The sequence below is a fragment of the Tauraco erythrolophus genome, chromosome 8 (assembly GCF_009769465.1).
Source record: "Tauraco erythrolophus isolate bTauEry1 chromosome 8, bTauEry1.pri, whole genome shotgun sequence".
NCBI lineage: Eukaryota > Metazoa > Chordata > Aves > Musophagiformes > Musophagidae > Tauraco > Tauraco erythrolophus.
The window spans coordinates 38,941,104-38,955,679 of NC_141472.1; the positions used below are offsets into that span (position 1 = coordinate 38,941,104).

General features: G+C 40.4%; 1 protein-coding gene across 1 annotated transcript in view; it reads right to left on the reverse strand.

The window, feature by feature from the left end:
* LOC104384628 (von Willebrand factor D and EGF domain-containing protein) overlaps positions 1-14,576 on the reverse strand; it is a 198,303-nt gene that overhangs the window by 154,315 nt on the left and 29,412 nt on the right. Inside the window, exon 2 of the mRNA XM_086616173.1 lies at positions 2,877-3,061. Within this exon, the coding sequence (XP_086472299.1) occupies positions 2,877-3,061 (185 nt within the window). The remainder of the gene's footprint in view (positions 1-2,876; positions 3,062-14,576) is intronic.

The following is a 14,576-nucleotide window of genomic DNA, read 5'->3' on the forward strand; positions in this document are numbered from 1 at the left end:
TTCTCTGTATTTTTAATAGATTTTCTGTTGAGCTTTAAGTTTTGTGTCACTTCTGCTATTCCTCTGAAGGTCATTTTACTACTAGATCTGGCCATGTCTGTGCGTTGTTTCTTGCTCTTAGTACAGTGCCTTTATCTTAGTAAAAGCTTCCCTATGACTTCTTTAGTGTTTTTTTCACCTTTCACAGTGAATTTGGCAGTTCTTGAAGAACAAACTATTGTTTCTGATCTGTAGGCAGCAGCCTCAATACCTGAGGATACAAAATTTGCAAGTTTGTTTTGCTTTTCTATTAAGATTTGGTTTTGGATGGAGAAGGGGCTGTGGCCAAGAGTGCATGCCCAGGACCCCATAATTGCTGTGCCTCCTTTGGGAGCACAGAGGGAGAGGCAAGGAAGAAATAGCAGGAGGAAGGTCAGGATCCTTTTTACCCCTCAAGAGAAATTCAGCAGGCAAAGCCTAAATTGGAAAGCTGTTTCAATCAAAATATTTTGCCACTGGAGGAATAAATTTATGGGTAGCAGTTGGATTCAAAGGATGGAGAATTCAGGAGTACAATTCATGTTTTCACTATCTTTGACATAAAAGCTTTTGAGTATTTCTTCTGTCTTTTCTTCCTTTGTTTTTCACTTGTTTGTTAAATTAGTGGACAAGAAGCAGCTTCTTAAGAGTTGTTATTCATTTTTTGTTACAAAAGTTGCTGTGCCTCTTTGCTGTGATGTGGCGGTTGACTGAAGCTCTCAGAATCTCTCTCTGTGACTTGGTTCTGCTCTCTGTTGAATATAATATTTTCTGTGGTTATGAAACAATATTCAGACAGGGCCAGATTTTTATTGTGGAGCTTTTTTGTGGCAAGATTCAGAATACAGGTTTTGAGAGAGTGTCTGAAGGAGGCAGCTACCCCTACCCAGGCACCACAGCTGGATCTGGGGAGCTCACCTCCTTCATGCCCACCCAGCACGTGCCATTTGTCCTGCTGCAATTCTCTCCCAAGCTGGGTAGGACCTCTAAATCTCCTTTATGGTTTAAATCCCTTTTGAGCTCAACTGGGTGACAAGAATCTTTACCTACTATTACTTTGAATTAAGAAGTTAATCTTATCCATTGATAAACAGCTAATTATATCCAGTCAGTATCAACAGGACATCACCAGACATATATTTTACAAGGTGTTGGAGTAATGTACTTTTTTACTCTCCAGGTGTATTGTCGGGCTTTATTCTGTCTCTTTTCTCTTCTATCTGTTCAGGATTTTGTCTTTAACTTATTTAATTAAAATCAGCTCAGTCCAGTCAGGCTGGAATGCCCAATAATAACTGTTTATTAAGGAGTGGAAGCTGTGTAGTTATTAATTTAAATTATTTTATTCCAGAGGTTTTGCTCAAATTAAATGGAAAACTAATTTAAACAATGATTTAATTAAGTGGAAGAGATAGAACGTGGAGGCAGATTTAGAAGGTGAAGATCTAAAAGAAGCATATTCTTGCAGTTGTGACATCTAACAGATGTAATCCTTCATCAGCATGGTGAAGCAGAGATTTACTGTCATTCAGAGGATAATGAAGAAACCAATGGAAAGAATTATGTTACAAGATAAGAAACTAAACTGATGAATGTAGCTCTACAAACCGAATAAAAAGCTCCAGAGAAGAGATTAAAAGAAACAAAGCATGTATTGTTGGAAAGGAATCTCATACATTCAAGAATTACTATATACTCAAAATTGTTGAAGTAAAATGGCAAATTAAATCATTTTATAGAATATATATACACTTATAGACTAATCTGTAAAAATAAACTTCATAATGCATTGGGATATTGAAGGATGACCTGCCATGAAATGAATATTTCAATAATAATCATAGCAATTTGTTCATGTTAATTAGATTTATGGTTTGTGTATGCAGAGTGTTAGAAATCCCACAGAAGTAACAATTATCTCCTAACATTTCATTTAACGTTAGATTATTAAGATACATTTCTATTGTGACAAGTTCACAGGTCATTTTGAATGGATATGAAACACTGTTTGTTGATTTTTGAGAAGGTTCTCCAGCTAAGGTAGTGTTGCGTGCTATTAAATTTCCTGGTACTCTAAATTGAATATTTCATCTTTAAAGTCATTTACAGTAATTAGTTTATTATTTTCTGAATAATTTTATTTAACAGTGTGTTTGAAATGATTCTAATCTCCTGCAGCTGGGCTATTTGATATGGCAATGACTTTAGTTAGGGTATCAAGTTGCTCTGACAGCAATGATTGCAAGTTAAACATTATTGCCATACATATTAAACACTCATAAAACCAAATAATTATTGTTTTTTAGAGAGTAGTCTTATGCAGTGGAGCTTTTTTGCTCTAGAAAGCAGTCAGCATACTTATGAAACTAAATAATACAAGAAATGGTAATAGTGGAAAAAGACTCAGATTTAGCTTTTCCTTCTATATCACTAAAGAGCCTCTTTTCATATTAATTTTTCTGATTTTTGCCTTCTGATTTCATAAGAAGAACATATTCCTAATTCACAATAAATTACATGGAGAAAGAGTCAGGTTCCAGAATCCATTCTTAAAGCAGTAGACAATAGAAAAAAGTGTAACTTATGGTGACATATGTGGATTACTAAAGATTTCTCTTTATATTGGGAAAACACCTTCTTTTATGTTTGAATAATGCCCAGTCTGTAGGGATCCCAGTCTCTGACAGTTTTCCTTGGATATGACAGTATTGTTATTATTGGTGGGTGGTTTTCCCATTACCACTCACCTATCCCCATTGCAATCTACTGGCTGTGAGAGTATAGAGGTGGCTGGAAAGGAAAATCATGTCAAAGGATTTATTCAAGTTCAGCAGGGTTAGTGCTTAAGTTTTACTGACTTCGACACATCTCGTTGGCATTTCGGCAGGCCTGCTGTCGATCATGAAACGGTACCATGCTGGTGGCAAGGAGTGGTCACAAACCAGGTCCTGAAGAGCCGTTTGCTGCAGCTCCAGGGAGTCAAACCTGGTGCTGCGGTAGGGATTGCGGAGGATGTGGTGTCCCTCTGGTGAGCACTCGGGAGCTGGAAAGGGTGGAAAAGGACAATGATTAAATAAGTTGGTTTGAGTTAATTTCATTGGATACAGCTAATAAAGGAGTGTACATCCTCTTATAGAATCATAGAATGGTTTGGTTTGGAAGGGACCTCAAAGATCATCTAGTTCCAACCCCCCTGCCATGGGCAGGAACACCTTCCACTACACCAGGTTGCCCAAAGCCTCATCCAACCTGGCCTTGAACACTTCCAGGGACGGGGCACCCACAACTTCTCTGGGCAACCTGTTCCAGTGCCTCACCACCCTCCGAGTGAAAAAATTTTTTCTTATATCTAATCTAAATCTGCTCTCTTTCAGTTTAAATCCATCGCCTCTTGTCCTATCACTACACGCCCTTGTAAAAAGTCCCTCTCCAGCTTATGTTCAGATTCAGTTTAGGATTGGGCTAATTTTCAAGGCAAACACTGGGAAAAGATCAAATTTGGAGTTAAATATATAAAACTGGAAGGCAGGTAACATAAAGATTTTAGTTATTTAGATTTTCCTCATATCTGAATCAGCACCTTAAACTTAACCCTTTAATGTGATCTCAGCCTAGTTTTAGGATTTAATATCTGAATCACTCCTCAAGTGATGTTTTGAGGTTCCAAAGCCTTGTGACCTTTGAAAATATGTGGGGTTTTAATTGAGTTTACTAATGCATGAGCATTTTAATCACAATATAAATTGGTGCTCGAGTATAAAGTGCACTTCACATATTTTAAATACATATTTAGAATAATGAAAACAAGAAATGCTAATAAGAGAAAAAGCAATTGTGAAAAAACAACAGTACCATGTTTTTTTAGGAATAAGGTCGAAAGAGGGTTGCAAATATTCAAGCCACAGGTCTGACTTGCCTGAGGCATGTACCCATAAAGCCAAATGCATCAAAGCTTCTGTGCTTGCATTGCAAAGTTTAAATCAAAACTGCTGCCCCTCTACACATTTGTTTACACACCTGCCCTGTTTATTTTCATACATCTCTTGATCTTTTTACAGAATATTCAGTTGTTTCTTATCACCTATTAAAAAGAAGCCTTGCAGTGATTTTTTTTAGAAGTGTTTTATTTTTAAAAAGCTGATCCTGTTTGAAAAAGGGTCTTTTCTTGGTTAACTTAGCCATTTCTCTAAGAGGCAAAGTCCATTTTCGCTGTGTTAGCACTGCAGAGCAGGTCACGGGAGGAGACCGAGGTGGGGTTGCTCTGCTTTTTGCATCGGCAACAGAGGGCTCAGCTAATTTCCTGCTGCAGTAATCTTTAATTGCTAATGATGATGATGATGTAAGAGGCAGAGAGCACATCGCAGGAATTGCAGGACCTGATTTCGGGAGCGAGCCTGGCAGTTGGTGAGATGGCCTCTTTGCACTGTAAATAGAGCGTGTTTATGTGGCACCGCTGACGGAGAGTAAGACCCCTCCCCATAATATCATTTTTCAAATGTCACTTTTCAGATTATAACTCTGCTTTAGTATTACGCCAGCGGCACTCTGAAACCGATTTATCATTTTTATTTTATTGACAAGATACTCAGAAGGTCAAAGTCAATCCATTTATGGTACTATTTTTAAAGATTATTTTTATTGTGCCAAAGGCAAGGCAATGGTATACAAGACAAATGGGGACAAAATGTAGCGTAACAGAGCCTTTATTGCAATTTTCAGGGAGCTAAACTGTCGAAGCAATAGTGGAATTCCAATGCAAAATTCAGCTGAATTAATAAAATTGCCTTTTTAAATACAAAAAGGAGTGCCCTAAGCTTTTCTTTTCTACAGGTAAGAGCCATTTTACAGAGGAAACACTTGGAAATGTTGCAACTCTAATTAAATCTGGGATCCGATTCCATCCCTCAGATGTCCTTTCTGGGGACTTGGGCCCGGCAGTGGAGACCACATGGAGACTGTCCTTTGCCAAGTCCCAACCCAAGGGAATAAGTGACATTTCAAGAGACCAACTGTTTTAAGCAAATGAAAAGCATACTCTATATTTAAAATCCTCTAAAAAATGTCAGCCCTCACTGACCCCTTCAATATCACTCAGTGCTTCGGGAGCGTTAATGGGAACAAGACTTTGGCTCGTGGTACCTTTTGCCTGCCTTAAGTACTTCCTTTCTGAACAAAAGACAAAAGAGTCTAAAAGTAAATGGCTCTTTGCACAGTATTGCCACAGGAATCCTGCCAGAGCATTGTAATATAATGAATAGCATTCAGTTTCTCAATAATAATAATATCAAATACTCCCTTTAAATGTAATTAATAACCTTCTGCTCAGTATGTATGAGTTATAATCCAAATTCACACAACATGCTGTGGTCTTACCAATGATTAACTACCCTGTCTAAACAATACAAATATATTAGACACTGAGACACAGCTAATTATTTTTCATCCTTTGCATAGTTTTGTTTGAAGTAGTTTGGAAAATGCTGTTTCACACATTAACGTTAGAGGAGCTGAATACTGCGGATGGGACTTGTGAAGGCAGGAAGGGGTTTGGAGGAGCACATGGAGGAGGCGTGCAAGGTCAGCAAGGAGAGGGATGTTCACTCATTAAATTTAACAGTGTTTGGGGCAAAAAGCCACATGTTCGCTCCCTGAAGAGCACATATGTGAAGCCTTTTCTCAAGCAGGCACCACCTCTAAAGGTGTATTTTATTCTGTATTAAATGTCAGAGGATGTTTATACACCTGTGACTGAGTTTAGTTATGCTTGCAGGCTGTCATCGAGGAGAGGGCAAGGCAGACTGATCTGCTGTCGGCTCCCCTGGAGCCAGACTCAACGGGTTTTGCTCTCACCCTGATGCCCATCAGACCGAACCACACTGGAGTTCATGGCAGTGAGCCAGGATGGAGCAGGAGGGAGCGTGAGCAAAAGCTCACCCAGGTTTTACAGCTAGCCATGAGCAGAACAACCCCTCAATTATTGGGTTTCCTTTGTAAAATGGTGCTTATTATGGCCTTATGACAGAATCATTGTAAACTTCAACATCTAAATTGCAGGCCATGGTTCAAGTTAATTACTTACTGCCTTTCCTGCAGAAATAAATAAACAAAGGCATCACTGTAACCAGACCATATTATAAAAATGTTATTTAAAAAAACCGATGAAGATACAGTTGAGCCCTGTTTGTTGTCCACCTGAGGGATGCCCGCCTGTACCTTCTGGTAACTGCAGCTGCACTCTGATCGGAGGAATCTTTCCTCTTCATTTTTAATTCATGACAAAGTCAGATGCAGATGTCAAGTTTGTGTAGAGTGATGAAGTGCTCAATATCACAATTGTCCCCCCTACTGTGGGAAACAATAACAGTCCACGTCCATGTCTTGTACAGAGTCACTGTCACTCTCTGGTGTGCAGGCTAGATTGCCTTTAAAAGGAAATATTTTTTCTTTCCATATGAGAAACCTCTACATTTAATTTAATCGCCCAGCTTTATTCTTATAATTGCATTAAAAGGGCTTATGAAAAAATGCTGGCTTTTCAGGGAGCTGAGTGCTCGTTGTTGTGACCATTCAGATTGCCTTCAGGAAGAAACTTAATCATGGAGTGAGATTTTTTTTCTCTCGGTCTAGAGCGTTGTGGGAGTTAAATGTTGCGCAGTAGCTGATGCTTTAGCCTCCTGAAAAGAGCTGCTTCTTGAGCCACCATCACCCTTGATATAGGCAAGAAGTTGTTGCTAAGACATAAGGATTTGCTCACTTCACTAGACTTAAAGCATTTTTTTTTGAAACCCAACAATTTTGTGGCAGCAGCTTGCTGCAAAGAGACACTGAGTAGCTCCTTTTTTGACACAGAAAGCAAACAAATTACAGCGCCTGTTGCAACTGTTCAGTGAAAATGACATTTGAATAACTCTGGTGGCATGATAAAACAAGTCCTCTGGAGAAAATCTGTCTCTGTTGAAGCCATAAGGAAAGTTGCCATTAATGTCTGGAGATCGAGATTCACCCGATGTTAATGTGTGGGAGGTTGCTATGTGCAAAAGAAATGAGGGGCAGCCTGTGGGCTCACTGGGAAGAGGAGAGCCTCCTGCAGAAGACAGAAGCATCCAGAAATATCTGATGGAAAAGGATCAGAAAGTGGATATCTGAACTGGTGTTTCATGTTCTGGACCTGGGGTTTGGCTCTCAGCTAAAGGAAACATCCATGTGACCACGGCAGGAGGAAGATGTGCGTATCAGTAGGTCCTGGGGGCAGCAGCCCAGAAGCCCTCCCTTGATGAGTTGCTCCATATTGTACTGGGTGGGACAGAGGCTCCTCAGGGCTACACCAGGGACCCGCCAAACAAGAGTCTGGAAGGGATTTTTTTAGGACATTACTCTGGGATGCCCCCAGCACAGGCCCACACATTTAATACCTTAAACATCCACTGGCTGAAGCTTATTTTAAGCAGGTTGGTAGCTGGATGGTCTACAAGCAGCCGAGCCACCCGTGCACTTCTTGGGCAGTGGCATTGGTGGAAAAGATGCTGCTGGGGGGACCACCAGGAATTTGCTAAGGGTCCATCTGATGCTCATGGCCATAGGGGGAAGCATCAGACACGTCAGGAGGGATGCCAGGAAAATTGGAGCAGCAGGCTGAAAACTTGAACGGCAATAATTCGCTAAACATTTGCTTTTATTTCTAAAGGCAGGTGAGTGTGGGTGTGATAGAGCTCTGCCTGTCACTCTTGCTCCCGGTAAATATCAGTGGCTTCCGTGGAGGAAGGTTTCAGAAGCTGTGAGATTTTGTTTGTTTGTGTTGAATAGCGGCTACAAATCAAATAATATCAATAGGTGATGGCAGCTAGAAAACCCTGAAAGAAATAGAGTCCACAAGCCTGAGATGCATGTTTGCTTTGGGCAAAGTGGTGCCAGCCACGCAATATGTTTAAAGGGCATTCTAAAGCTCTGGGAAATAGCTGACAGACCGCAAAATAATTTTTGTGCGGAGGGTGAATGGAAACCTGGTGACTGATCTGGGTGATACTAACCAACAGCACCATTTGGGGATGTGCTGTAACTGTTCTGTGACCAGCAAATATCTATTCCCAGATGCAGAGTTTTTTTTCGCCATTGTCCTCCACATCGTGGGAGCCCGGCTGGAGCCCAAACCCACAGTGAGCCCCAGGGCCGAGGAAGCAGGATTGCCCGACGGCTTCCACATGGATTCACTCAAAGGCAGAGAGAGAGGATGCCTAGGGAGCTTTGAAGTACGACGTTTGAAAATATGCGCAGGTAGGTATAGCTAAGTATGCATCTGTATATATGAATATGTTTGGTTTTTTTCCAAGTTACGTATGAGAATACTCGTACTTCTGACACACAGTCCCTCTCTGGCAGATTTTCAGATTTCCACTTTTTGTTTCTTACAATCCACAGTGGAAAAAAACATTTTTCAGAGTGTTTGAATTTCTCTTCACAGGAAAATTATGAAAGATTTTCATTTGGAAAAAGCGGTTGGAAATGCCTAGGTTATTAAGCTGTAACTCCAAATTAGTCATAGACAAAGGATGTGTTCTCTTTCTTCTCTTTCTGTTTCAGAGACAGTAGGAAACCTTTGCATGGCCAGCCACTTCCATGCTCGGTGGCTGTGTTTCACTGACGTAGCAAAGTTCAGGTGAAAGCTTCTGAAGCTTTCAGGGTGTCAGTGCCATCGACTTCCCCACGTTATGATTTACTATATGTCGAAAGAGATTTGGGGCAGAAAAGGAAGGCAGATGTTGGGAAAGGGAAGTTCATTCCAAGCTCCTAATGGATGTGTTCAAAATACCAGCAGAAGGCTCTGATCTGACAGCAATTAAAACTTTCTTTTGGTGGATGTAAGTTCCAGATGAACAGTAATCTATTAATAGATAAGGCATTTGTAGCTAAAAAACATCTGACTGTTTATTACAGACAAAAGTTGCTGCCCTATTTCACCAATGTTTGCTAACGTTTAAATGCAATTATTCTGCATGCTGATGACAAAAATTTTCTTCCTAAAAAATATTCAGAGGCAGAAATTTGTTGTGAATGTGAATGCGATCACTGCGTAAAAATACTTGAACTGTGCATGGTCCTCTGGTAGGTAAAACATAATAATTTTATAAAAACCTTGATAGCTAATAAATAAAGCTATTTTCAGATAATTCGGAAGCAGAAGAACCTCCTACTGAACTGAAATGATAAGGCAGCGTACTGTATAAACACTGCATACTCATAATGGCCAGGTCTTGAACAAGTCATAATGCATTCATGAGACGAAATTGATAGAGATATATGAAATATTGTGTAAAATGAATGTAATTGCAGAAAATTTGACCCAGGAAGAGGCTGAAAATAATAAGACTTTTTTTCGTACATGTTATTTGTACTGAATAACAGACAGAATTAAGAAGAAGGAAAATTGGGCCAAGCAGGAACATGGTTTTCTAGGAGTCTGCTGCTTAACACTTCCCCTTAGATATTACACTGTTTTTAAAATACAGTGTCCCCTTGTAACCCGGGGAACTCAGCATACAATTAAAGACTCTTTCACGTCTATGTCTTAAAGAGTAAGCATTCTTCTTTCAAGGCAGGCTTTAGACTGTTCAACTCTAAGGATCTACTATGTTGGAAACAAAACATAGCCTGCAATACATCCTCATGCAGTTCCTGAGCGTGGTCCAAGCACCAGTGACAGAGGCATTGGGTCAGTCCCATGGATACTCTATACAACACCCTCAGTATTTTGTACTTATAGTATATGTAACTGAAACTCTTACTACAGATTCCTCCCATCAGGCAAGATTAGTGAGTTTATTGCTTAATTCTTAGGGAATTCTTTTTTCTGCACAAAGGCAATAGAATCATAGAATCATAGAATGGTTAGAGTTGGAAGGGACCTTAAAGATCATCTAGTTCCAACCTCCCTGCCATGGGCAGAGAAATCCTCCACTACAACAGTTTGCCCAAAGCCTCATCTAACCTGGCCTTGAACACTTCCAGGGATGGGGCATCTACAACTTCTCTGGGCAACCTGTTCCACTGCCTCACCACCCTCAATGTAAAAAATTTCTTCCTTATATCTAATCGAAATCTCCCCTCTTTCAGTTTAAATCCATTGCCCCTTGTCCTATCACTACACGCCCTTGTAAAAAGTCCCTCTCCAGCTTTCCTGTAGGCTCCCTTTAAGTACTGGAAAGCTGCAATAAGATCACCCCGGAGCCTTCTCTTCTCCAGGCTGTACAGCCCCAACTCTCTCAGCCTGTCTTCATAGCAGAGGTGTTCCAGCCCTCGGATCATCTTCGTGGCCCTTGCAATAGCACAGGGCCTTGAAAGTGTAGTTGAAAAAAATCCTCCTACAATCTCAAGATGTTGTCTGTATGATGCATCTGAGCTTCATTTGCCTGGGAACAAGGTCACTTATCATCTTGGTCTTCTATGAAGTAAAGCAATATACTATTGACAAACCAAGGGCCAACATTCAGTTCCAGAGGAAACAATTATTTATTCATGCTAGTATGTCTTATCTTAACTTGCATTTCTATTTTTACCTTGTGGTTTAGAAAGGATGGATTGATTATATGAAACTTCTCTTAATGTGGAGTTTGGAGCACTGTCACAGGAGATGTGCTGAAAAGCACTTTCTTCAGTGCTCTGCGAACAGAGGATGAAGGAACTGAGTATTTCTTTTCAAGGACAACAATGCATGCGTGGCCAAGTGACCTGGATGAGCCAAGAAGTTTCCAGCAGAAGTGTTGTCCTTTAAAATATTTCGGTCTCCAGGACTCGCTGTCTGGCATCTCTCATCAATCTGAAAATTGCTCTTGAAGAACACCATGGGCACAACAGGCAGGAAACGTGATCACACGGATAAAACGCAACAGGCAGCTGGACAGGACAGGTGAACTCTGTAGTTCCTTTGCTTTGCAAAATATAGCCTCATCTATTGACTGTGCCAGTTAGAAAAAGCAATGAAGCCTAATTGTGTCAATTACTCTATTAAATGTTTACCAAGTCTCATCCTCGCTAATTGTGGCTCGGCTTCAGAGCCAGGAAGGCTGAGCATCTGAATATAGAAATCACTTACCATTATTGTGTCAGAAGAAAATTAAAAACCTCATAAATTTCCTCAAGTTATCTTTAAGTTAATGATGATGCCTTTAAGGACTTCTGAGCAATCAATAAAAAGAAAATTATAATTATTGTTATTGATTGGTCTGTTTTGCTCTCATCCCTCAGAATGAAAAAGTGAAACAAAATGAAAAGGTTCTTTTTTACCTCCTAATCTCAGTTGAACATACACTTGCAAATGTAGCTTTCCTAAATAGCAGTAGCAAAAACGAACTCACATGTTTTGATTTTAGAACCCACTGGGCTCTATTCAGATGGAAATTTGATTTCCATGGTTTACCCCTTTGAGAGCTGGAGCTGTTTCTGTGCCTCAACTGCGACGCAGGCTAATTACAATTTGCCAGCCACATATTTTTCCAGACTGCTCCCATGGCTAATGCTGAATTTTGGCCACATTTACCCCGACTTCTTCAATTTAATTCTGTATGTGGATAACACAGCGTTGGGGAAAGTGTCACCACTAACTTACTGTCAGCGCATCCAGGATGCAGCAGAGACTGGCAGAAAGATAAGGAGACTCTGACTGAAGGCAGCTCAGCACTGCCAAATGCCAAATCCGTGCGTGTGTCCTGGGTGTGATTTAGTTCCTAATGTATGCAGGATGACGAGGCAATTTTTCCTGCCATTGTTTTGCTATTATTCATCCCTATTATTCATCCCATTCACCGGCATAATAGTGGTTTAGGCAGCCACACGCTCCTCACATGCTTATAATGTGCTTTTCTGTCAGGGTTTTGACATTTAGGAAGAATAGTTTGGTTTGCTCTTGCCTTTGGAGTAAAGCTTTATTCGTTACCGTTCTACAGCAATGTACATGGACATGTTCCACTTCCCAACTAATGCACAAACCCGGAAGGATCTCAGCATCTTCCTACCGAAATTCAGGTCTTTGACCCTGTCCTTCACCCTCTCGTAGGCTGCCTGCTCTTTGAAACTTGCAGAGAGTCGACGGAAAAGAGTCTCGAGCACATAGCAGCTCCTGCTGCCACCGATGCAAAAACCCTTCTCAAGCATTACAGTGCTTTGGATGGATTTAAAAATATTAAAATAAAAGGTCATGAGCTAGAAATAGTCAGCAGCCTGCCTGGCCAGTGTGATAAGATAAAGCTGTGTACTCCCAACTGTGGAAGTGCGACATTAAGTCTAATAGATTTCCAGAAACCATGTTTATCAGCAATCCTCACTGTTTGTTTCTTCAGCATTAGAAAGATAGGGTTTCTGTACATATAGCCATAATTATCTTCAAAATTAAAATGCATCAGTGCCTCCCTCCTTTAGAAATGGGATAATCACAGTTTCAACCAGCAGTTTCCCTCAGCCGTGTTGGTATTTCAGGGAAATCTTGTACCTCTGGTTGTGGAAAATGCCGCCTATTGTGTGTCCAGCCCTCGATGGAGATCTGCGGATGCCTATTCATGCCATGAAAGAGCAAGGCTTTCAGTATCTATACACGAAAGCCTCCAGGTAAAAGTATTCACTACATTTATTTAGAGGAATTTAGTCCCCATTCACTGTCCTAACAGGTACTAATTTTCCTTTTTGTTTAGGGTTATTGCTGCTTTGGTTGCTCCACAGATCACTGCTTAATCACCAAGAGCAATAGAAGCATCCGCAAAAATAGCAGTGTTCCAGGAATCTGAAAGGACCTCAGCTATAAGCTGCTTTTTGATCTAAAGGAAAATCCAGTTCAGCTGGTACCAGTTGAGTCTTCATTTCGTTTAATGCTGCTACCTGTGCAATCTTTTAAGATGCAATTACCATAATAAGAAAAAACATCTCCATAATTATATGTGCGTAAAGAAAAATGCCTTTCTCTGGCCACCCAGCTGGAGATGCAGGTACGGGTACTCACGCTTACAGAGGACACAGGGGATTAGGGAGGCATAGGAATAAACACGAGACAATTGTTGCCCCATATGGTGCGTATTATAGGCAGATGTGTTTTGATCAGGATCAGCCATGCAGAAGGTAAACCGACTGATTTTTTCTCATTTACACTAAACTAACTTCGATCAGAGTGTGGTTTTGTGTGGTTTTAAATTTATGCTCACTTAAAAATCACTCCAAACATGCTGGGGAGATTTGTGTCCTCAGCATAAGATCTTCTGAGCCAGGAAACCAGCTCTGTGCCTCAGTGACCAGCCGGGCTGTGTGTGGGGTTTTCCATGCAGGGTTGTGTTGGGTTGGGATGGGATGGAATGGGTTGGGATGGGATGGGGATTTCCTCCATCACAGCTGACGTGGTGCTGGTGCATTTTACAGGAGGTGCAGCACTGGTGCTTTCTAGTTCTTTAGAAAGTAAATAAAAGAAAATCGGATTGCTGGATGGAGTATTCTTAACGGGAACCACTCTCTTTCTTTCTCAGACACTGATAACACAGTATAGTTTCTTCTCAACAGACAAGAGGAACACTAGTAATTTTTTATTTCCATGGAGCTGTTTGCATGCTGAGCTTTCAATTCTACTTCTCCACTTTCTTCTTGCCTGATAATAGAGAGTATAGATTTTAGCTCATAAAATAGATCTATACCTTTTATCGAAAAAGATGGTTTAAAAAAAACTCAAGTGTTACTGAAGGAGGAAGTAGCCAGAGCTTAATTCTCTTGCTGGGGAATAATTCAACAAAAAATGTTATCTGTGTATCACCATCCATAGGTAAAACAAGGCAATTATAGGCAGACATGCACTGTTTCAGGTTTTCTTCCATCTTTCTGTTATCAAAACCAGACTCAATTTGGCATTCTTACCTGGTAATTGGCTAATAACTGTAATTTTCATCTTAAGACAGGCTAGAAACCACTGCTCAGAAAAGCCCTACAACATAACAATTGATCAATTCTTCATTACACTTGATGCATTCAGTTTACCACAGTCATTTCATTTGCAATTTGAGCTAAAAAAAAAAAACAAACAGCAAAAATCTACTCAAGCAATTTCAGATTGGAAAGCCATAACACAAATTAGTACACAAAGAAACAGCAGGCAATCAATTTGTCATTTGCTACTATATTCTTTAGCAATTTGCAGTCATTGTTGAGTTGCTTTTGAAACTTGTAAAATTTGATTATGTGAAACCTGGTGAATGTCAGGCTCTGGTCATTTCTGTGTGGTGTTTTATGAGTTGTTTAGAGAACAGTGAGTTTGTATAGGTAGATCTGTCTGGCATCTGCTAATATCCTGCATGAACACACATAGATAAAACTTAGCATGGAAGCTCTGGCAGCAGTATTTCTCTTGTTTTCTACTGGTAACCCAGTTCAGAGAAGGTTTAGCTCCCACTAAAGCAGGTATATGCCACTTTGAAAGACACACTGTGGAACTCCATCTCCAAACCAGTGCAGGAGTCAGCTGTGGTCTCACGTGCAAGGCTGACTATCACATCTCCTACAGTATTCACCACGTGGGTGGAGCATTACAGAAATGTAAT